We start from the raw sequence: 22,398 nt of genomic DNA on the forward strand, positions 1-22,398 counted from the left end.
TCTGACATTAACAAATGTATTTTAAGGCGTTTACCTTATACAATGTATAAATTCGTACATGCTAAACTTAAAAGGTATAACAGCAGTTTTTCTTCCAACTTCTGTCAAGAGTTGAAAAAGAAATTAAAGAAAAAGAAAAAAAAAAAAAGCACATTCACGACTGAATTTTTGTCTGGAGAATATGCTCAAAATTAGTTTTCCTAAAAAGAACGTAAAATAAAACAAAACAAACAAACAAAAAAAAAAAAATCTGAGAATCCTGATACAGGATTTTTTTTTTTTTTTACATATAAAAATAACTGATATTACAGTTCAAAATTAAATTCACAGTATTTTTTTAAATGACGCTAGATGACAAACTGTGTCTTTCACTAAAAAGCTAAAAAAAAAAAAAAAAAAAAGGAGAAAAAAAAAGGTCCACAGCAAAGTTTTGATGCTGCTTATTTTCTTTTTTTTTTTTTGAGTGCCTAAAAATAATAATGACAGGGGAGAGAGGCATGAGCAACAAAAAGAAAAGAAACAGAAAAAAAACAAACCCTCTGCATCTTGCGAGTGAATCTTAGGCTTCAGAAATGGAAACGAAGATGCAAACAAAAGCTGGGAAATGTTCTCAAGTCTGTCCAGGGTTAACACGGAGGTATCATTCAGCAACGCTTTGTTCCCACCGACGCACTCATCAGCCCCCCCTTTTTGCACAAATAACTCCCATTAGTTTCACTGCTCCCACTGGGCTCAAAGGAAAATTTAAGTAAAATAAAATAAATCATTGCAGCGCTGTAGATATGCTGACATCTTAAACTTGCAACCGACACGACACCTTACAGTCCTTTTCTCGAGCATCACATTATTCCCTTTTTTTTTTTTTTTTTTTTTTTTTTTTTTAAAGAAAATGTCATTCCTCTTCGAAGCAGGTGGATATCTGATGGATGTTAACATGTTTTTCAAGTCCTGAGTTCCACTGAGCAGCAGTTGAGATGTTTAAGCTCCAGGCTTTGTGTTCATACAAGTATATATTAATATTCTTCATCATAAATGTTCAACAGATGACAGTTTCTCTTTAACCATTACCTTGGAGAAATAACGGCAAATAAATCAACTCCAGTTTAAAAAAAAAAAAAAAAGTTTTTAAAACACTTTACTTGTGGTAAAAATACAATATATTCCCAATGAAGAAGCACCACATCAAAAAAGTTGATGTCATTCCTCTGCTGTTGTTAAAATGGTGTCTGAAATGAGAAAGAAGAGGACATAATGAAGACCTAAAAATATAAGTGCTGACTTTATTTAAAAATAAAATAAAATAAAAAGCATCTACTCACAGAGTCAGTGTTTCAGGTCGCTGGAAAATCCACTGCCGCTGCGGCTGTAACCTACAAAACAGAGTCAACGCTCTAAATGAACTAGCTCTTCAGCAGCATTTAATTTAGCGTTCCTGTAATTTGGAGAATAAATGAATACCTGTGTATCCATTGAGATGGCCATAATTTGAACCGTTTGTTGGCGCGGTGTGATGGGAGGGGAGTAGATGACTGCCGCTGCCCTCTGTGCGGCGCCGTTTTTCCGGCGAATAGCCATCTTCCTGTTTAGAGTCCTTAATGTCAGCGTAATGCCGCTTGCGCCTCTCCCTTTCCTCGCTGCTCCTGTTTCTGTGGCTGCGAGCTGCGTCCGGGCTGTGCTGTTCGGGGTCGCTGTCCCGGTGCCGCCTCTTTTTCTTCTTCTTCTTTTTTGCTTCTGCAGGTCTGTCTGAATCCCCGTCAGAGCTCCTAGGGGACGACAGAGAACCGGGGGGATTGTTTACAAAACGAACTGAGATTTCAAGCTTTGCTGTTTGTATTGTTTTTGAATTAAAGTGTTGACGATCTGGTTTGAAAATTCTTAAAATGGCATCTTCGCTTCCCCTACAATTAAAATTTTAACCGATAAATATACACCCATATTTAGTTTAATTACTAAAAGGCTGTTCTAAACACTCTGATGTAAATAAAGACTTTGTTTGCAGCCTCTAAATGAATGTAGTGATAACATAAATGATAAATAATGAGGGCACACACAGACTTTTGATCGCTCAAACATCCAAAAGAAAAACATCTTTTTGACTTTCTGTCAGAATGGAGAGAGAGACAGCAATACTCACCCGCTCTCGCGGTGTCTGTCTTTATCCTTTGATTTCTTCTTCTTCTTACTCTTTTTGTGTTTTTTAGTGTGGCGAGCCTCAGAGCTGCCGTCCCTCTCCCTGCTGAGGCGATCGGTCCTCTTGTGATTTTGATCCTCCTTGTTTGGAGCTGAATCAAAAGAGGAAAGGCGAGCCCGTGGCGGGGAGCCCTTGAGCTTGTTTGTTTCCGGCACTGCATAAGGTGAAGAAGTTTCAGTCTTTGAAGGGTAATATTCCCTCTCTTTGCCATTGGACTTATCCTTCATCGCCAAGGAGTCTCGACTCTCCTGAGGCCACCTCCGACTGCCGCGTGATTCCTCGCGGTGGGAGTGACCGTATCCCCTTCGCTCGTGGTCCACATCCTCTCTCGACCGGTAACGATAGTAATGGTAATGGTTAGAGCACCGGTCGCCATCGCGCTCCCGAGGGTGCTGGAAAGTTCGCTCCCGGTTGCGCTCGGCCTCCCATTCCCTGTAGTAACGTCCGGGGGGAGGGAAACGATCTCTGTACTGGCGATGGTGGTTATCTCTGTAGTCCCTTCTGTACCGGTGACCATCACTGTCACTTTCTCGCTCGTGACTCCTATCCCTGTAGTGCCTCTCTCTATCTCTGCCATAACTAGAGTGCAGTCTGTCCTTATCCCTGTCTCGGGAAGATCGTCTTTCACTGCCTCTAGAGCTAGGCTTGGACTGGTACTGCTCCTTAGTATCCTTATGTCCTTCAGTCCCTGTTGATGTACATTTAGCTTGTGGTAGCGCCTTGGCTTCAGCCTTGCTTGCGCTAACCTTCTGTGAAGCTGCAGAAGCCGCACTGGTGCTTTGAGAGCAGTCCAGCTGAGGGGATAAGGCCGCAGGGTTGCCATCATGCCCAGAAGAAGAAAGAGTGGAAGCAGACTCTTTAGATGCAATAGAAGGGGTATTTGTAGCAGTAGCTGAGGGTGGCGAGCTAGCGGCGGAGGATCCTGTACTATGAGGCAGAGGTTCAGACAGAGTTTTAGCCCTTGTGTCAGGAGTGGAGAAATCCTGGCTCTCATTAGCAGCAGGATGAATGCTCTGAGAAGAACCGGCCTGGGATGAGGCAGGGTTATGTGCATCTTTGCTGGAAAAATAAAGAAAAAAAATTAGAAGCAATATGAGCAATGCTTTATTTTAACTGCATAAAGTGGAAAACAGAGCAAGAACTTTTTTCAGCTCAGCGTTAGTCTTACTTTGGTTGGCTATGGTCGCTGCCTAGTCCATTAGCAACAGGAGCCGCAGACATCAAACTGCCGTGATTATTGCCAGTGAGCTGATGTGCCAAAAAACAAAAGACATTATTAGTACAAAACAAACTACACCTAAAAACAATTAAAAAATGTGCACTTTATAAAAATAAACACAATATTTACCTTATCAGGGCTGCTGTGTCCATTCACTTTATGGTGTCCGTTTTGGTTGGATTTGGAGACTCCATAAGTTGGTCCATTTAATCCATTGCCAATATGGTGCACAGCTGACTCCCCATTGGTGGTTTTGGGAGAACTGTCAAAGACATTTCCTGTGTCTTTACTTTCCTTAGGATGAGACTTGGATAAACTGCCGTTATCCAGAGTGCCACAGTTCTCCTGGTCTGATTCCTCTGAAGACTCTTGACTGTACGGCACCAGGAAGGATGCGCCGTTTCCTCCAGGGTGGTGATCCCCGTTACTGCAAGACATGCCGTTAACTTGGTTTAGTGGACGCGGAATAAAACGAACGTCCGGTTGGACGTCTGAGGTAGACTGTGAGGAGGACAAGGAGCTTGAGGAGGAGCTGCTGGCAGAGGACGGCTGGCAGTAAGAGGATGAGGAGGAAGAGGCTGTGCGGTTCAGTTTGCTTTGTCCAATTGAAAATGAAAGCTTCTGCCGTTTGTCGCTGTCTGGAATCATTGTGGGCCGGCTGACTGAGTGGGAGATAGAAGAGGAAGAAGAAGCAGCCAGGCCATGGTTTGATTTCCCCACCACACTGCTGCTGGTGCTGGCCTTGGAGCTCGTGGGATAGTCCCTCAGAGATCCATTCCCATTAACATGAAGAGAACTCTGAAGAAACAAGAAGGGCGCAAGAATGTGTGTTTAGAAGGGAAACACCGAATAAAAAAAATAAATCATAACTTATCATCTATTATTATATTAGCATCAATGTTCATAGGTGAGGAAGTACCTTGGTCATGTGTGGTGGCAGCTGTGGACCTATGAAGCCAACACTGTTGTGGTGGACAGTGGTGTTGACGCGTGGGATCACCACCGGTCGGGGAGATGACTGCCCAGAGATGCCAGGGTTATGGTTCAAGTGGCTGTAGTCCCCAGGTTTTTTCACATCTGTGGACCTGATGACATGAACAAGAAGAACATTAACAAAAGGGAAGCATTTCAACATTTTAAGAATACATTTTCAATTTAAAAAAAAAAGGAAAAAGAAGATGGAAATAAATGTTGCTACATTAATAATTAATGAAAACTTATTCTAAAGGAATAAGGCTACAATTTTTAAGAAACTGATTGTTTACTCACTTTATGTAGAAGAGAACATAGGCCTGCTGATTGAGGACAGACCTGATGTCACTCACTGACACAGAGGAGTCATTCATCTGATACCACTGACCATTGCTGGCCTGCAAGACAAAGCCATAGAGATTTGACACAGCAGATTCAGTTTGCAGAAGAAAAAAATATTATACTTATGTAGGTTTTTAATGCACACACAGTATTTTGCTCTGTTTGCATTCAGTTTTCTGCTGAAGTGAGTTGTTGACGGTGTGCGTGTGTGTTTGTACTAAGCAACAGCAGCATTCAGTGGTTTGTAGCACAGCCAGTACCTTAATATAGCAGAAGTAGTGTCCAGCATGACAACTGAATCCAGAGTGAACCAGTACGGCATACAGCCCGTAGAGCTGGGCCTCCCCTTGGGACTGAGACATGAAGGGGCGCAGATCCAGATACTCTGGGTATTTCACATCCTGATGACACCACACAAAAACTTTATTTCAAAAACGACTCCCAAATATCTTGTTTATAACAACAATACATAAAGAAGCTGTCTTGTATCTTTATGACTTAAGTGTGTCCAGGTACCTTTGTGATTTTGCCTCCACTGAAGTTTGCAAAGCGTTTGAGTGAGAGGGTGAGCACATTGGAGCTGCGATGGATTGTGAATCTCTTTGAGGCTGTTACCATTTTTTTGCACCTGAAGGAAACAAACATTCAGCTCGTTGGCAAAAATCACACATAAATAAAGGTTTTTAGGAAAACAAAAAAAAAAAAAAAAAAGGATGGGCACATCATTGCTTGGCATCTTTCTGACTTACTTGGTGCATTTGTATGCATTTTCGCCATCCAGCTGTTCTGGCTTGACAAATTGCTCCAGAGCTTTGGAGACACTCAGAGCCGTCTGGATGAAGAGAGAGAAAGAAAAAAAACAAAGAAACATAATTAGCAACACAGAGGATACATCCTAGCAAAGTGGCTTTGAATGTGGTCCAATTACCTTAATTTCCAGAGTGATATCCAGAAAAGGGTCGAATGTATCCGAGACGGCTTTGCAGTTTAAACATTTAACTAAAAAAGACAAAATCAGTGTTATGAGTGTCACACAAGCTGTAAGACAAAAACATGGCAATATGTATAAGAAGCAAATTAAATAAAATAAAAAAAAAACAACGACTTACCTCTGGATCTTAGGTACCCGCCAAACACTTGATGGATGAAAGTGGTTGCCTGCGTTTGCCTGTCCAATCTGTAACACAGAGAAAGAAAAATGTGAAAAATCAACTAATCAGGGTAGTGACACGACTGACCATTTATTTTATGACTACCCTGGAGCAGAAAGAAAATTGCTTTATAGTATTCACAGAGCAGAAGTGAAAATGGAAGGAATTAGAGCAAGAGTAATAACTTAAGAGGCCACCTGTTACTACACAGCAAGAACTGACTTGATGCTTTAAGTTCTTAAAAAATAATAAATAAATAAATTTAAGAAAAATAATTTTTTAGGAGTCCCATGAGAACCACAATACTCAGCCCAGTGCATCTATTAAACATGTAGTTTTAGTTAAATGTGCACGCAGGATTTGAAGCTTTACACTAACACAGAGAAAAACATGAATATTTGAATGCATCAGTGTACTACTTTTAGTGCACATTTACTTTCATATGCATTAGAAACAGCACATTACAGTGCAGTAACAAACTTGTCCTCAGGTTACCTTTCTGCAGCGCACAGAAAAGACAGCGATGAACTTACAGTAAGGTTTGGACACACTTTTGACTGGTACTGTACTAGCATACACACACACCACACATGCGTACAGTTAAATATAGGCTAATCAATTGCATAACATGAAAAAAGCTGTACAACAACAGCAACAAAAAATTGGAATTTATATGCACTAGTTCCTTCTTAGCTGTTACACGGTCTTACTGCCTGTGGATGAAAACTATCCGAGTTTCGCAGCTACAGTAATGCTACTTTAATACCATCATCAGGGCGAATAAAAGATGACCTAAAAGGGCTGTGTGTTCACGCTCATACTGCTTAACCTGTTCCCTCAGTGTCTAGTATAGATTTCTTCTAAGTATGGCAGCTCTCTCCACCTGTAATCCCAGACACCTGTTTTTACCTTAACCCTATTAAGCCGCTTCTGATCTTTTCGAGCCCTGTTACCACAACAAGCCAGCACGCCTGCTGTAAGAATACTTTCTGTATTGGAGCAGTAAAAGTTCACTGAGGAACTTGAGGTTAAAAAAAAAAACCCTAATGTGGTTTGTCTAGTATGTAATCAGAGTTGTCAGTCAGGTAAGACAGAGAGGAATCTGTATTCCAAAAAATACTATCAGCAACTTAGCTAAAAAGGAACCGGTAGATACCGTAATTCCTGAAAAACAGGATAAAACATTCCATATTCTCCTATTGTCATGATGTTACCTATATGTAGATATATATAGAACTTACTACCGAATGACGTGAAAACATTGTCAGCTTAAGCAAATGTGTTTGTGTGTTTTTAGTTCCTCACTTGGTTCCAGGTAAGCAGGACTTTTGCATAGCATCCACTGTGTACCGCAGGAATTCGTGTGCATCTTCCTGGCTCCCATAGCGGAAGTGCTTTGCAATCCCTGTGTGGGAGAGGAAGAAAAAAACAAACAAACAGGGAGATGAATGTTGTTAAGAACACCATAGTTAAATGCAAGTTTAAACTTCTTTAAAAGCAGAATGCAAAGTCCCACCAGAGTATTTCCCTCCAAAATTAAAAAAGGTAAATAGTCACACAGCGCCTCCTATCATTAAATTATAGGTAAACACTGTGCACAGGAGCACAGCATCAGCCATCCCCCACTTACTTTTAAGCTCATTGAGTACACCGATGGGCTTAATGACATTCCCAGAGTTGGCAAAAACCTGAATGATGTGGTTTTGCATGGTGCACATCATACAGAACCCTGGCTCGTGACCTGCAGCAGAGACAAAGAGAGAAAATATGTGAAGCAATGTGAGAGTTAGTGCATGACTGTGTAACGCCATCCTTGGTGAAATAAACTTACATGTCTTGGAGTGCTCCCGCGTCAGCATGTAGTTGGCTAAGGGAGGGGTGTAGGTGAGACACTGCAGGGCTGAGTTGAGGAAGCAGGTGTTCCCCATGTTCTGGAGGCCTGCACCAATGCGGTGAACCTGGGCCCACTTTAGGTTGAGCCGATCTGGAGAGAACAGGACCTTCTGGGGCAAGTCAATTCCATCGCCACTGCTTATCACTGAACACACAGAGCCACAAAATCTAATTCAATACATTTTCCAGGTTAAGGACATAAGCATTTTATTTAATATACTACATTTCTTAGGCACGCACATGCTAAAGTCATGTCGGGACTTTATAGTAAAAGCTACAACTATTAACAGTTATACAATGTGATCCTGGCCACTGAGATCAGGCTAAGGAAGGAAGACAGGCTAGTTTGTTTCTGGTAAATAAGTTGGGCTGCTGGTCTTTATAGCAAAGCACCAACTGCATCACAAACTGAAGTGACTGATCATGCAAAGCTGGCTGCGTTACATAACTGGATGAATGAAAGTAGAGTGGAAGCAGCAACACAACACCCACAAAAACAGTTGTCACAGTTGTGTGAAAACAGTAGGAAAACGATTAGCTTTATGTTACTTTGTGTTTATGATTTGTGTCACTACAATCAAATACAAACAATTCTGATAAGTACTGGTACATATGGGGGGAAAAAAGAGGCACAAATGCATGTGTGGTTGTGCATTTGATAAAACAGGTTGGGAAACTATTCTGTTTGAGATGAATATGTGCAACTAATAAATATCCTTCCTTCCAGCTTTAAAAATACATAAAAAAAAAAGAAAAAAGGCAGTCCCTGCTCCTACCTTGCTCCTTGGGCCGGTCTACAGAGGAGGGTGTATTGTACACAGCAGCTCCAGGAGTGGGGCCCAGGCAGCCTACTGGAGCCTTGAGCCTTGGAGAGTCGCCGGGCACAGTGGGGCCCACTGCCCAGCTGCTGGAACAACTGCCGTCCATCCCCACGTCTCCACTGGTGAAGGAGGATCGGTTACACCCGACTGACTCGTGGTCAGACTTTTCTGATGATCTGTCAACTATGGTCATTGTTCATAGCTGCATTAGGGACAGACACACAAATGTATAATTTTATGAGCTGCAGAATACAAATACCTTTATTAGTCCCACAACGGGGAAATTACAGTTAACAGAACACCCATCCAAGAAATAGGGATAGATGGGATGTGCTCGAGCCCCCCACCCCGCGACCCTGAACAGGATAAGCGGAAGAGAATGGATGGATAGAGATGTTGTAGCACTGAAACATTAACTTTGCATCAGCTTCTTCTAGTTCTTTTAAAGGGAAATGTGTGCAGTTTCAAACAACAGTTTGCCATGAAAGAAGAAACTTAAAAAAGTCACATAATTCATTAAATTTGATTTAACCATACTTGTGGACACTGTTACATCTATAATTTTATGGTTTAAAACTTACTATAACTATTTTTCATTCCTTGAAAATCAGTAGTTGTCACATTTTGCAGATAGAACCTTAGAATTCTAAAAACTCGTTTTTTGAATTCTAAGGTTCTATCTGCATTTCACTTGTTCAAAAAACCCCTCATTTTCACATTTAATAGGATTTTGATATCACTAATTTAGAGTACATATAGGGTGTGTTTCAAAATCATGTGTGAACAAGACTTATTCCGTGTGTATTTTTTGCTATACAGAGTGCAAAAACTTTAAAACTTAATATCTAGAACCTTATAATTCTAAGGGGACGGTATTCGTCTTTCACTCTCTCCTTGTATTGAATATCTGTTGTCAGATTCACTTTAAATAACAAACGCCAGCAGACAAAGCTAACTTTTGACATCTAATATCACTTTGGTCCGATTAACCAACTTAGAACAACGATCACTGAGCATAACTTTAGCTCTGGAAAAATTCATGAAGGTAACAGCGGTCGATAACCTACCCGACCGTGGAAATTTGCTAGTCGGAAGCACGTTTACAACACCAGCAGCTGTTCCCTCCCACCTGCTCCGACAGAGTGGCTCACTTCGGCTAACAGACGGCAGCTAGGCCTTTAACACGCAGCGTCGCTAAATTTCAACAAAACTCACACAAAATCTTCGTTTTCTCTCGGGTTAGACAGAGCGCCGATGAAAAGTGTACGTCAAAGGCTTTTAAAGAACCAAACCGAGGTCAAACATTCTATTCACCACAACACCATGGAAACAGCGAGCGGAACACACAGCTATCGAACGCCGCTAACAGGACGTGCGGCGGCGGCGCCTTCGCGGCTACATTGTCGCTATTGCGGCTAGCCCGCTCGCTAGCTATCTCGGGATGACGGACGGGGGCTGACATGGCGCAGAGAAACGCAGTTATAGACTAGGAGGTTGACGAATGGTTTCCTGGTCGCGTTGTAACATTTATTTTATTCAAAATGTGTATGGGGCCTGGGCAACGGGGCGTCTAGCTAGAGGAGAAAGGAGGGGCTCGACACCGGCGGGTTGTGTGTGATCACTGCGCTGCTCTCTCCGACATGACATAGAGAACCGGTGTAAGATTACTACAACAAATCACAGCGGCTCAGACCTACAAAAATATTACGGGCACACAGTTAAAGTGACACTTGATCGTAAGAGCAACGCAACACTCACCTGGAATCTGTTATGATCGTGTTAGTAGCGGTTGTAAATCCATTCCTTATTTCTAGCGGGTGTCCGGCGGTGAACAATGACGTAGCTAATTGCCCCACGGGTACATCCGGGTACCTGAGATGAAACGAGGTCTCTGATAGGCTCATTCGACCGTCTCTATGAGAAACGTTTCCACTGAATATCCGTCGCATGTACATACCTCTAACCTTTGTGTACATGGTGTACCACCACACAGTGTGAGCTTTATAGCTGTATAGTTACTCTGTTACTCTGTCTTGGCGTAATTATTTTGCTCAAACAATACAAAAACTATGTTGAAATACTATTTTCTAAATATTATTGGGTGCTCACAGGATTTTAACTTTTAAAAAGTTCTTGAAATATAACAGAGGGCATTCCTTGTGTCACATTTAAACCATTCTCAATCAGGTATACTGGAAATATAGCAATCCCCAATCATAACAATACAATATGTTCCCATATTGTCAGAAAAATCATTAAGACTTATTGTGCCAAACACTGCTTAACAATTTGCAACTTTAACTCTCGGGCTGCACAAAAATAAATAAATAAAAAATCCCACTCTATACACTTTCTCAGTTCTGCTTAAACAGCTATTTTTCAAACTTATAATACAAACAACAGATTTCTAAGAAATACCTCAAATGATCATAAGTGACACACTGCTTTGCAGAAACTCTTGGATATCATATCATATAATTTTTATTGAACTGCTGAATGAAGAAATTTATTTGCACTCCAGATGTATAAGACAAACTTAAATATTCACACATACAAAAAAACACCCTTCCACTTGTACCAAGTTAACAAAACAAAACAGAGCTGTGGCTGAACAAGTTTTAACAGTCTGTTGAGATTATTTAGGCTCAGGTTTTTTCCAGCCCAGAGAAATGAACTGTGACCTGTGAAGTCTGAAGCTGAGTGATCCGTCTCCTCAGCTGCATGATCTCTTCCTCCTGCTCTTCAACCCTTCTCTGCAAACCATGGATCACCTGAAGGGGAGGAATATTCTTAAAACTGGATTGTAATTATTATTTAAAAAAAAAAAACTTTAAACAATAAAAGAAAAGCTATTCTTTACATGGGTAACTTTTATTTACTTTGTTCCTAGACTTATTTTTTTTTAACTTTTGATAAGTAATCCCAAAAAATTAAGTCTTTTAATTACACCATACCATGTCTTTATTGCAGAAGAGTTCACTCTGTAGAAGTTGGCTGGCTGTGGGACGAACACTAGGTTCTTTATTTGTCAGCTTCATGATGTACTTCGTCAAAACTGGCCATCTGTGGCAGAACGAGTCTGGGATTTTCCCTTCCCTCAGGTCCCCAAGAGTCCGGACCCGCTCCATTTCAGTCCCAAAGGGCTGGAATAGCTCAAGAGCCAGCACTCCGATGCTGTACATGTCCGACTGAGGGAGCAACATTGATGCAAATGCAAATTCATGTTCAGTTAAGATATCAGAATAAAGACAATTATTAATTCTAATCATAAAATGGTAACACTTAAGAATTAATTCTACTTGAAAAGCAAGCATGGATTCATAATAAATAAGGTATTGTGCTACCTTTGAATTATAATGGGAATCCGTCAGTTGTTCTGGTGCAGCATACACAAATGTACCAACGCCTGAAGTATGGCTGGGATCTGGAAAAAAAAGACACCAGAAATGTCACTTAATGGTAAAGGCCGCCATCTGCTGGTGGCTCTGAGACATGTTGTGTTACGATAACACCACAAGCCAAAAAGGTGAACTGTTACCACTGTCAGGAGAGGTGGTGCTTTTAAGGCCATCCATTATGATGTTCCTGCAGGCCAAACCAAAGTCCCCAATCCGAACATGACAATCATGGCCGTGAAGAAAAATGTTCCTTGGCTGGACGGGAAAAATAAAAAAAAAAAGTTGTAATTAAGTTCCATATGTCACTAAAGATCCAGATATTTTTCCATATGAAATCACAAACCAATTAGAGACAAAAATAAAAAATGTTTAGGATTAAAGACAATACAACATTTATGAGCTGACTGATGCTAGGCTCACAACACAAAGGGCTGCCTTGAGTCAGAAGATTACTAGAGAACTGGGGCACTTCCTAAGTCTAGCTGAAGATAAACAAAATGGGCAAGTGAAAATACATTTGTCACAATTCATAAATTATTTGTCAGTTTCAAATAAAGATATAAAGATAAAAGTTTAAGTACAGGTAAGTAATAAATGTCCTATTTTTTTTTTAAAGTAAAAGGTAAATATGTGATGCAAACACAGTCAGCTAGATACAGGAAATGATGTAACAAGCCCCCCCAAATTGGCCCCAAATGCAGAAACAAGTTATCAGTTTTGACAGAAAGGCTGTACATCAACATCAACACTAGACACATAATTCTCAAGAATACGCAGTGACACCAAACTCAAACCACCAACGACAGAAAACAGAAGTAGCTTTTGACTTTCCTTCCTCAAAGCATCGTTTACTGACATCTTTCTTTTTTCTTTTTTGGCCATAGCGGCTTTATTTGACAGACAGACAGGAAGGCAGGAGGAGAGATGGGGGAAGACACGCAGCAGAGTGACAGGTTGAGACGCGAACCTGCGCTGCCTGCTTTCTTGCCTCGCGGCATAAAAGGCCGCCTGCTCTTCCGCTGAGCCACCCCAGCGCCCATTACTGACATCTTTCTGTGAAAAAGATCTGAACCTGAACCTCAGTGACTGCAACATCTGGTCATGCTGGATGAGCACGATGAGTTTTTGGATAAGAGGGGTAACATTAGCAAGTTTTACAACAATGAATTCTACACAGCGATCATGGAAGAGGACTTGCAACAAATTGAAGAACTGACTGAGAAACATGGGAGCAACTTCCTCATTGAGATACGAGTAGCTAAAGAGGCCTTCTGGAAGGTAAATGCAGCAATGCTACCATCTTTTAAAATGCTTTGCAGGAATCTTAACATGCTGATGTTACAGTAAGTCTCACTTTACAGAAAGAAATAAAATAGAACCTGGATAGAAACAGAGCCTCTTATAACAATATCCACAACTCATAAACAACTGAACACACACAGGCAGGAAAACCACACAAATCTCAATGATTAGCAAATATATGTTAACTGTTTATAGGCAAACAAGATCCTTCAATTTATGATTATACCACATCTTCTTCACTTGTCTTTGCTTTAGGGCTTTGCTATCCTTCCCCTTCACCTGGCTGCCTCTAACAGAAGAGTACACAGCATGCAGAGCCTGCTGTCAGCAGGAGCAGACCCTGAGATGAGGTACGCATGTAAACACTAACATCTAACTCAGCTGGAAGCGGCTCATACTTCCTAATAAGATCATTGTACTTTCATTTTTATAGGAGGCTTAAAGACAAGCACGATAACACAAATGTACTTTCTGTAAAAAGTTCTCAGTTCCCCACATGCATCACTATCTTTACCTCTACCTGTCACAGAGACACACTTGGTCGAACCCCGCTGCACTTGCTGATAACCAGTTGGCCGAGCATCCTGAATACTTTCCCAAAACCAGATTCCAAGTTCCAGACTAGAGTGACCAGTGTGTCTACGCGGGCAAAGGCCTGTTTAAGGCTCCTCTGTGAACATGGTGTAAACATCAACGCTAAGGTAAGCTTTACAAATAGACATCTAGCTGCTTCTTACAGTCTCCTATCTTTGATATGCAACATGGAAAAAGGGTTGTCCAACAATGAGTGAACAAAACTCCCACTCGGACCAGCCAACCTAAAATATTAAAAAATCATTTAAATTGTGAAGAGCCTTAAATATAATATCATGACAAATACTGTCATAGATTTGTGGAGTGAAATTCCCCTTTAAAATAAACACTGCTTAAACTGAGTGTCTTTGTGGTTCCTTTGTAGGTGGAGGGAAAAGGTCACCAGACAGCTCTTCATTTATCAGTACGCTACAGAGCACTATCTGCTGTCCAAACACTGGCCTGCTATGGTGCTGATGTTAATGCTGTGGATGGCAGTGGGATGGCACCTCTGCATATGGCTGCTGGGATACTGCATAAAGATATTATTGCCAGTCTGATCAGGCATGGAGCATATGTTAACATGGTCTGTACTGTCTATGTGCTGAAAATTTGATACTGAATTAGATGATTTTGTGCTTTTAATATTATCAACTGTGCTTTATTGACAATAAACTGACTTATAATCCTGATATATCTTAATTACAGACTGTGGTAGTAAATATTTTTACCCTCAGATCCAAAAACATTAATTAAGTATGGTTAAAAAAAAAAAAAAAGGGGAGCCAGTGCTTAAGTTTCTGCCTAACCTTTCTGCTCTTTAATACTGCTTTAGTACTGCTGAAATATCTTAAATACATTAAACATGCAACAAATCAATGCTATTCTTTTTTGTAGGGGGTGCAGCACACTGGGAACACCCCTCTACACCTCGCTGCTGTGGCAATGGCTACAAAGACCACTAAAACCCTGGAAGACGGCATTAGCAGCATCTCTGAGCTGCTTGAGCAGGGCGCTGATCCCAACGCAGTGAACAAGGCCGGAATGACGCCTTTACACGAGGCATGCAGCATGGGAAACGAGGAGCTCACAGACCTGCTGCTGAGCTACGGCGCTGACATCAACAAGCTGAGCGAAGCAGGGGAGAACTGTCTATACCTTTTTCTGCACAGGCCTAATGTGAGAAATGTCTCTCTGCTAGTGAAGCTCCTCAACCTGACTTCCCCACTTACTGTATACAACCCAAACGGCCACCTGCCCTTCATCTTGACAAAACCATGTTTCTTTAAACAGAGAGAACACCTGCTGAAGTTAACTCAACAGCCAAAGAGACTTCAGGATATTTGTAAGACGGACATTTATCTAAAACACCTCAGAGGCAAAAGGGAAGAAGTGAGGAAATCCCTGCCTGACAGACTATACGACTTTGTCTTCAACCACTGGGAGAATGTACGTAACATCTCCTTTGTGACAGACGGTGAACAGGAATTAGTTAAATAATTTATTTCCTGTTACTCCTAGCTGACACCAGCTCCACCTGACTGCAAACGTCTCCATTAAGCTATAGACTAACCTCAAACTAACAGGTGTGGATTAAATAAAAAAAAAATTAAAAAAAAATCTTACCTTCAGGTCCCTGTGCATGATTCCCTTGGAGTGAATGTACTCCACACCTTCAAGTATGTGTCTCAGCATGCTGAGTGTGTGTTCCGTATCAACACAGGCATAAGGACCTGAAAACAGAAAATGCAACTATTTATTTTACCCCACAAAATTTTCCATCTCTGAATACCTGTATGTTACCTGAGTTAAACTGCATTACATTTGTTGCCATTTGCAAATTGTGAGGAACTGATAAGCAACATGAAGCCGTGTACTCTAAGTAATCTGAATTAGAAAGCTTAATTAATGCTTAATTAAGCAGTTACATCTTGAGATTTGTTCATCTTTGGGCTTGGCGTTCCTCTCAGATATCCAGTCCTTTAGAGAGCGCTCACATAGCTGCATCTGGATATAAAGCATCAGGTGGAACTTCACCTGTAGATACACCATAACAAAAAAGTTACATCCTGTTATTATTTTTTTTAATAAAAAAGAAGCCCAATAGAGATAGACAGATAGTTCTGCATACGTACATATGTAATAGATAGATAGATAGATAGATAGATATGGGTGTACCCCTTCAGTTTATTCTGTTTGAAACAAATTGTTTTAGTTTTTCCACCCTGCTCCGAAGCAAACTTTTTCTCATTGGCTGCTCCATGCAAACAAAATGTTTGAACAGCAGGTCGATGGGGCTTCTGAGCTCGAGTTGTGTGCTGGAGTTGACTATATTATTGCTATTTGGTCTCACTAACATCTACAGAGGCAAGAGGGAAAAAAATAAAACTGTATAAAAGATCATTTAGAGCAGTGTGAAGCCTGAGCTTTAGGCTCACATTACTTCCACATATACTGACCTCAGTATTTGAAATTATTTGAAACTTTTACCATGTTTAGTATGAGCTTAAGCAGTGTTTCCTGGCTATCTTTCTCTTTCTAGTAAGCAGTTCAATCCATAAAATGGTTTTTAATTACTTACCTCTTTAGAAGGCCTTGCTGTACGCTTGTCCGCCCACTGCTGGCATTCCTTGTCAATGCAGGAGTTGTTGTTTAGTTCAATGCTACTCCTGCTGGACTCCTCATCTAAAACTGCTGACCCGTCCCAACCCATGGCAGGACATTTAGAGGCCTTAATGGGATCTTGCTGTCCAAGGAAAACACAAGGCACATAGTTCTCTGGGACACAGTGCATCGTCTTGGGACACACCACCTGGCCCTCCTGGGTTGGAACTAAGGCCTTTATAGGCTGTGTGTCTCTCTGAGGTACTTTGGCACTTGAAGCAGCATCTGTGGGTGCTTGACTGCGGCTCTGAAAAACTATAGAGGAACTGCTGCTGTTGTGGTTTTCCAGACTTTCATCAAGGCTGTAAATAAAAGAGTCAGGAGGGATTTATTGTCAGTACACAAACTAATTACTAGTGCTGCATGTACACATGCCTTGATATATTCTATTCATTCACCTGCCACACAAATTTAAACATTTCATGCCAAGATCAGCAAAATATAGCCAACTTTTAATGGTATTTCTACACATAATCAACAATAATTTTATTTGTGCTATGAGTCAAGTCAGTAATTGATCCAAAGTACTCCATTACAAGGTAGTTTTACCTGTCCTTTATCTTTTTGCAGAGCTTTTGCATGTAAAAGATTTGCAAGGGCCAAATATAGTTATTTACTCCCACAGAAAACAATACTGCTGAACTGCCTTAAATGTCTTGTTTGCAGTCGAGGCTTTTCTTCTATTACTTATGTAACACACTGCCTTCCTAGTAGCTACTTTAAGCACCTGTGTCAACTAAATCCAGATGGCAACAGTAGGAAAGTGTGACAGAATGTGGTTAACATTATCATGTTTGTTTCATTCGGTTGCTTTGTGCTCACATTAACTCAATTTCAATGAAGCAGATTTTCCAATAAATCTGTTCTCATTTAGATACTTTTCTGTTTCTGTTCTCAGACAACAGAACAAACATGAAACAGCAACACAAACTCAGCTCATTACAACAAATCCAAACCACAAGCTACATGTCAAGCCATTTGTCAGCTCACTGCTCTACACTAAAATCCTAATATAAGAGCAATGTTGTATGACAAAATAACTATTAATCCAAGCTAAAGATTTCATATGTGCTATTATTTTTTTTGGCTGCATTTACATGCATGTAAATTGGTCAAATATTTGATTTGCCAGATTTTTATACCAGATGCCCTTCCTGACGCAACCAGGCTGACCAACTGCCTACCTGTCGTCTTGTCCAGGAGATTCTAGTGCAGGAAGGCTTGACTCCGGATCTGCAACAAAGACAGTTTACACACAAAGCTTGCCTTACAATCATTCACACGTGTCCATCAGCGATCCCTTCATTCATTTCTGCCAAGCAAACTTGTTGCAGGACAGCGCTGAAATACTCACGTGCAGCAGGCTGAACATGTTCCATCCATGCAGTGTGATAGCCCACAACATTTAAATGCTGCAGGCTGGACAACACTTTGACCTCCCTGAGGACCTACAGCAAACAAGACAAGTTACAGTGGGTACCTCATATCTCTGTATCTGACTTAAAACGAGGGTCTAATGACCGCAGCTCTGAGGGCTCACCTTCATACAGTCTTCCTTTGAAACTTTTTTGATGAGAATTTTCTTCACAGCATAATACTGTCCATCCAGTTTGTTCATAACCTGTCAACGATAACACAATGATGCAACTCAAATCTGTTTTTAGAAGAGTTGGTTAAAGAATGTAGCCAAAATTGTATATACCTTAAATACATTTCCATATGATCCTTTCCCAAGTCTACAGATTTCTTCAAACTCACTGAGATACCTTGATGTCTGCGCTTGGAACAGTCCCTCCTTAGGCCTGTTGAAGGCACAGACAGACATATCCCTGAAAATGTACTAAAATGCTTTTAGATGCCATGCAACAGAAAAAAAAAAAAACATTAAGTACCATCTACCTTAGAGCAGGATTGTGTGTATTTGTCCCGAGACGCTGTTGGCCCTGAAAAACAAGATAAGGACAATCACAATGATCGCTCTTCAACACAGCCGTCGTTAAGTCAATGGCTTAAAAATACACAGAATTTGCTTTAAAATGTTGGCATCTTTACACCTACAATCCCATCATCAAAAAAACACCTGACAGCATCTCCACTCCAAGCATCCAGTGTAGGCGCAGGCGACGGGCCCACTTACCTGAGGGTAGAGTGAGGAGCTGGCAGCATTAAGCAGCTCAGTGAAGGCCCGGTTATGCTGGAGTCTGACGGTGCTGAATTCATCACTTATGGCCAGAGGTGAAAGCAGGTTCATGGCAGCTAAGCGCTGGCCTATTACTGTGAGAAAACCAATAAAATATTAACCCTGTGTGACATATTAACCGAGTGCTAAACACGTACTGTTGTATTTTAATTACACGTCAATTCTCAATATAAAATCTCAGTGCATACCTTTAAACAACATGCGCGAACGAGCTGGATTGCTCTCGTAAACAAAGCACAGATGCTCGAGCAAAGACCCAAGGAGAAGGTGGTTGGGGATCGCTGAGGCAAACTCTTGGATTGACGGGTAATGCCTACCAGCCACCAACACCTCACGGTTATCATCTGCGTCTGAAGCTGAAAATACAAAAAAAAAAAATTGACAACAAACAAACAGCTGCAATTTATGATGAAATGTTCTGGAAAGTTAGCAGAGAATATATCCGACACAGCTGTCTTACCTTCTTGTATAACTTTCGCTATCATTTCTACAATATTTTTTTTCCCTAGGTCCATTCTTCAGTGTGACAACCCTTTTGGTGCAATATAAAGCCCTCAGATCTATACTAATGAGCAGTCTGTTCAGGTTCAAAAAGAAAAAAAAAAAAAAAAAAAGCTTCATCTTGTTTATGCATAAGGGGGTGTGCACAACAGTAATGCTTATCTGCCATGTCCAGTGAACACAGGCCCCTCTCCACCTACTTCACACATGACTAAGCTGAGGGGAAGATGTGCCTTCTGCTCATAATGTTAACATTAGCAAGGGAAAGCGTAAACTGTAGAGGAAGGTCAGGCTGGAGCTGTCTTTTTGTGACTTACGTGTTTCACTTTACTAGAAGTCAGTAAGGGGTGCATTCACATGTAGAGATTCAATAATTTCTCCCTGAGATGGTAAGAACAGAAAGGACAGCCCATGCATCAGTAAATATGGTTTCTTTATTTGAGTTGTGTATTTCAGATGCATGTAACTCAAAATCTAAACATACCACTGTGAGACTGTTTCTGCACAAATATGTGCAGACAAAATCCCAAACACACAGGTGTATTTCAGCAATGAGTGCTGTGGTGGCGGGGTGTGGTTTGGGGCATGGCTGCAGGAGAGAGGTGGGCCAGTGGGTTCAGGGAGGGGCATCAGGGGAGGACAGGGAGCACGCAGCTGCCCGACAGGGGGTTGATAAAGTGTTTTGTGTGCAGTAGCTGGCAGGGGAGAGGGAGAAGAGCCGAGGTGGAAGCCACGTACATGTATAAACATAGCAATAAATGACTTTTGTGGAAAGCCCGAGTGAGACTGAAAAAAGAGACAGAAGCAACGCTGTGCATGTTTCTCCTCTTATCTGCTTTGCTACAATTTTTTTTTTTTTTAACTTGCTTTGGAAGCTTTGCCTCAGGTTTGACTAACTGGTGTATTACACTATATTGCCAAAAATATTCACTCACCCATCCAAATCACTGAATTCAGCTGTTCCATTCCTAGGCATGCAGACTGCTTCTATAAACATTTGTGAAAGAATGCGTTGCTCTCAGGAACTCAGTGAATTCCAGTGTGGTAACGTGATAGGATGCCACCTGTGCAACAACAAGTTATTGGGAATGATGGCAACTCAGTCAAAAAGTGGTAGGCCATGTAAAATCACAGAGCGGGGTCAGCGAATGCTGAGGTGCATAATGTATAAAGGTCGTCAACTTTCTGCAGTCAATCACTGCAGACCTCCAAACTTCATGAGTCCTTCAGATTAGCTCAAGAACGGTGCGTAGAGATCTTCGTGGAATGGGTTTACATTGCCAAGCAGCTGCAACCCAAGCATTACATCACCAAGTGCAACGCAAAGTGTCAGATGCAGTGGTGTAAATGCCACCACTGAACTTTAGAGCAGTGGAAATTGTTCTCTGGAGAGACAAATCAGGGTTTTCTGTCTGACAATCTGATGGATGAGTCTGGATTTGGTGGTTAGGAGAACGGTACTTGTGTGACTGCATTGTGCCAAGAGTAAAGTTTGGTGGAGGGGGGATTATGGTGTGGTTTGCCTGTTCTTGACTGCACACCAGTGCACAAAGCAAGGTCCATAAAGACATGGATGAGCAAGTTTGGTGTGGAAGAACTTGTCTGGTCTGCACAGAGTCCTGACTGCAACCCAATAGAACACCTTTGGGATGAATTAGAGCAGAGACTGCAAGCCAGGCCTTGTTGTCCAATATCAGTGTCTGACCTCACAAATGTTTCTGGAAGAATGGTCTAAAGCTGATCCTTAACATGACAATAACAAACAGTTGCACACAAATTTTCTGCAAGTGAATACATGAAAACACTCCTAAACCTCGTGGAAAGCCTTCCCTGAAGAGTTGAAGAATTTAAGTGTTGAGTTAAAGCTGAAAAGGGTGGGCCAAAATCATATTAAACCCTATGGATTAAGGATGAGTTGTCACTCAAGTTCATAAGCGTGTGAAGGTAGACGAGTGAATTCTGAATCATTCAGAGACAGGTTTTTTTCTTTGGAGGGGATGAGTGACAGGGGATTGGGGTTTAAAAGGCTGAGGACCAATAGGTATATTGGCAATCCTTTGCCTTATGTTATGTTGATTTGTTTATGTTATGTATGTATGTTAATTTATATAAAATCATAAATAAAATAACTGAAAAAAATTCAGACACTACAACAGGTCATCCAACTAGTTAGACTGCTTTTGAGGGTAACATTATAATGTGTACCCAGTTGAATTTAGGTTTGCAAAGGTGAAAATGATTGACTACGTTTGCAAGCAACATATTCCATTAATATTAACTGCAAGGCACTGAATGAATGACATTATAACTGATAACTGATAAGTTTTGATCCTAGAATCGCCCCTGAATGGGACGACTAAAGCTGATCCTTAACATGACAATAACAAACAGTTGCACACAAATTTTCTGCAAGTAAATACATCTTCATGCTGGAACAAGTTAAGTCACATGTGTTGTAACTTCTTAACTACGCCCTTGCTATATTACACAGGTAAAGATGCCACTCAACACTTTCGGCGACTCCAAAACTCACATCTTCCTCTATTAGTGTGTCCAGTAATGCGGACAGCCCTTACGAACGTTTGGGTACCAGGTATAAATAGCACCGTTACGTCAAACACAGGAAGGAAAAACTGCTTACTGTCAAACTGGACTTCGTCGTCCTCTTCAGTCGCCAAACTTAGCAGGCTAATGTTACTGTCGGCCTCCAGCCTCCGGCTGTGTTTACGGCTGTGTCGAGGCAAAAGGCCGGTGCTGCCAGAACATTCCTCCGGCCGCATGAGTCCGTTGTCGGAGATTGAACTGTACATTTTCGTACGGAAAATAACAATGACATGACAGAACAAAACGTCTAGTTCACAACACTGTCCGATAAGAATAAAGGTAATAAACGCTGCTCCATGTCTGCTATAAAATGAGTCAAACTGCTCGTTAAATCCCAGCTTGTGAAAATGTACAAAGGCAGAAAAGTCAGCTGGATGAAAAAAATGTCATAAGGTGCACCATGCTAACGAACAAACAGCCATGATTCGCTTTCCAACAGCCCTACGAGGACCGCACATGCGCCCTGACTTCGGTCAAGGCAAGTTTGGTGATGAAATAATCCAATGTTTTAGGCAATAGCTTTGAAAATAATTTTTTGCACTGTGCCATTTATTTTACGTTTTAATC

At 41.2% G+C, this 22,398-nt stretch overlaps 3 protein-coding genes across 5 annotated transcripts; 1 reads left to right on the forward strand and 2 right to left on the reverse strand.

Annotated features, from left to right (window-relative positions):
* Nucleotides 1–852: 852 nt before the first annotated feature.
* Nucleotides 853–10,506, reverse strand: usp42 (ubiquitin specific peptidase 42). Of its 2 annotated transcripts, none has more exons than XM_030754404.1 (18): nucleotides 10,348–10,506; nucleotides 8,545–8,791; nucleotides 7,707–7,913; nucleotides 7,506–7,616; nucleotides 7,181–7,280; nucleotides 5,834–5,901; nucleotides 5,653–5,723; nucleotides 5,474–5,556; nucleotides 5,241–5,352; nucleotides 4,985–5,125; nucleotides 4,680–4,780; nucleotides 4,330–4,495; nucleotides 3,540–4,208; nucleotides 3,360–3,439; nucleotides 2,135–3,250; nucleotides 1,459–1,763; nucleotides 1,320–1,370; nucleotides 853–1,226 (listed from the first exon to the last, which is right to left on the reverse strand). In XM_030754404.1, the coding sequence occupies exons 2-17, from the start codon at nucleotides 8,780–8,782 to the stop codon at nucleotides 1,324–1,326; spliced, it is 3,615 nt and encodes a 1,204-aa protein (XP_030610264.1). In that variant the 5' UTR covers nucleotides 8,783–8,791; nucleotides 10,348–10,506; the 3' UTR covers nucleotides 853–1,226; nucleotides 1,320–1,323. The 2 variants fall into 2 exon arrangements, with proteins under 2 accessions (XP_030610264.1, XP_030610265.1); XM_030754405.1 differs by lacking the exon at nucleotides 10,348–10,506 and adding an exon at nucleotides 9,657–10,039.
* Nucleotides 10,507–11,045: 539 nt separating this feature from the next.
* eif2ak1 (eukaryotic translation initiation factor 2-alpha kinase 1) lies at nucleotides 11,046–22,283 on the reverse strand. Of its 2 annotated transcripts, none has more exons than XM_030754472.1 (15): nucleotides 21,869–22,283; nucleotides 18,915–19,082; nucleotides 18,664–18,800; nucleotides 18,426–18,469; nucleotides 18,229–18,328; nucleotides 18,067–18,147; nucleotides 17,881–17,974; nucleotides 17,711–17,759; nucleotides 16,444–16,828; nucleotides 15,791–15,899; nucleotides 15,489–15,595; nucleotides 12,128–12,242; nucleotides 11,934–12,013; nucleotides 11,544–11,777; nucleotides 11,046–11,360 (listed from the first exon to the last, which is right to left on the reverse strand). In XM_030754472.1, the coding sequence occupies exons 1-15, from the start codon at nucleotides 22,035–22,037 to the stop codon at nucleotides 11,235–11,237; spliced, it is 1,998 nt and encodes a 665-aa protein (XP_030610332.1). In that variant the 5' UTR covers nucleotides 22,038–22,283; the 3' UTR covers nucleotides 11,046–11,234. The 2 variants fall into 2 exon arrangements, with proteins under 2 accessions (XP_030610332.1, XP_030610334.1); XM_030754474.1 differs by lacking the exon at nucleotides 21,869–22,283 and adding an exon at nucleotides 19,187–19,306.
* On the forward strand, nucleotides 12,749–15,442 carry LOC115797910 (ankyrin repeat domain-containing protein 61). The gene is made up of 5 exons (XM_030754475.1): nucleotides 12,749–13,265; nucleotides 13,545–13,639; nucleotides 13,819–13,990; nucleotides 14,248–14,448; nucleotides 14,760–15,442. The coding sequence occupies exons 1-5, from the start codon at nucleotides 13,089–13,091 to the stop codon at nucleotides 15,360–15,362; spliced, it is 1,248 nt and encodes a 415-aa protein (XP_030610335.1). The 5' UTR covers nucleotides 12,749–13,088; the 3' UTR covers nucleotides 15,363–15,442.
* Nucleotides 22,284–22,398: the final 115 nt, after the last annotated feature.

This window comes from Archocentrus centrarchus, chromosome 19 (genome assembly GCF_007364275.1).
Source record: "Archocentrus centrarchus isolate MPI-CPG fArcCen1 chromosome 19, fArcCen1, whole genome shotgun sequence".
In the NCBI taxonomy this organism is placed as follows: Eukaryota; Metazoa; Chordata; class Actinopteri; order Cichliformes; family Cichlidae; genus Archocentrus; species Archocentrus centrarchus.

What these genes read in the sequence shown, in the direction of transcription:
- usp42 (XM_030754404.1), bottom strand. Translation starts at nt 8,782, where the DNA reads ATGACCATAGTTGACAGATCATCAGAAAAGTCTGACCACGAGTCAGTC. An exon ending in GCGGGAGCACTCCAAGACAT is followed by an intron (nt 7,617 to 7,706) that starts GTAAGTTTATTT and finishes TCTCTGCTGCAG; the next exon opens with GTCACGAGCCAGGGTTCTGT. An exon ending in ACTACTTCTGCTATATTAAG is followed by an intron (nt 4,781 to 4,984) that starts GTACTGGCTGTG and finishes TTTGTCTTGCAG; the next exon opens with GCCAGCAATGGTCAGTGGTA.
- LOC115797910 (XM_030754475.1), top strand. Translation starts at nt 13,089, where the DNA reads ATGCTGGATGAGCACGATGAGTTTTTGGATAAGAGGGGTAACATTAGC. An exon ending in CTAAAGAGGCCTTCTGGAAG is followed by an intron (nt 13,266 to 13,544) that starts GTAAATGCAGCA and finishes TCTTTGCTTTAG; the next exon opens with GGCTTTGCTATCCTTCCCCT. An exon ending in GTGTAAACATCAACGCTAAG is followed by an intron (nt 13,991 to 14,247) that starts GTAAGCTTTACA and finishes GTTCCTTTGTAG; the next exon opens with GTGGAGGGAAAAGGTCACCA.
- eif2ak1 (XM_030754472.1), bottom strand. Translation starts at nt 22,037, where the DNA reads ATGTACAGTTCAATCTCCGACAACGGACTCATGCGGCCGGAGGAATGT. An exon ending in TTCGCGCATGTTGTTTAAAG is followed by an intron (nt 18,801 to 18,914) that starts GTATGCACTGAG and finishes GTTTTCTCACAG; the next exon opens with TAATAGGCCAGCGCTTAGCT. An exon ending in AGATGAACAAATCTCAAGAT is followed by an intron (nt 15,596 to 15,790) that starts GTAACTGCTTAA and finishes TTCTGTTTTCAG; the next exon opens with GTCCTTATGCCTGTGTTGAT.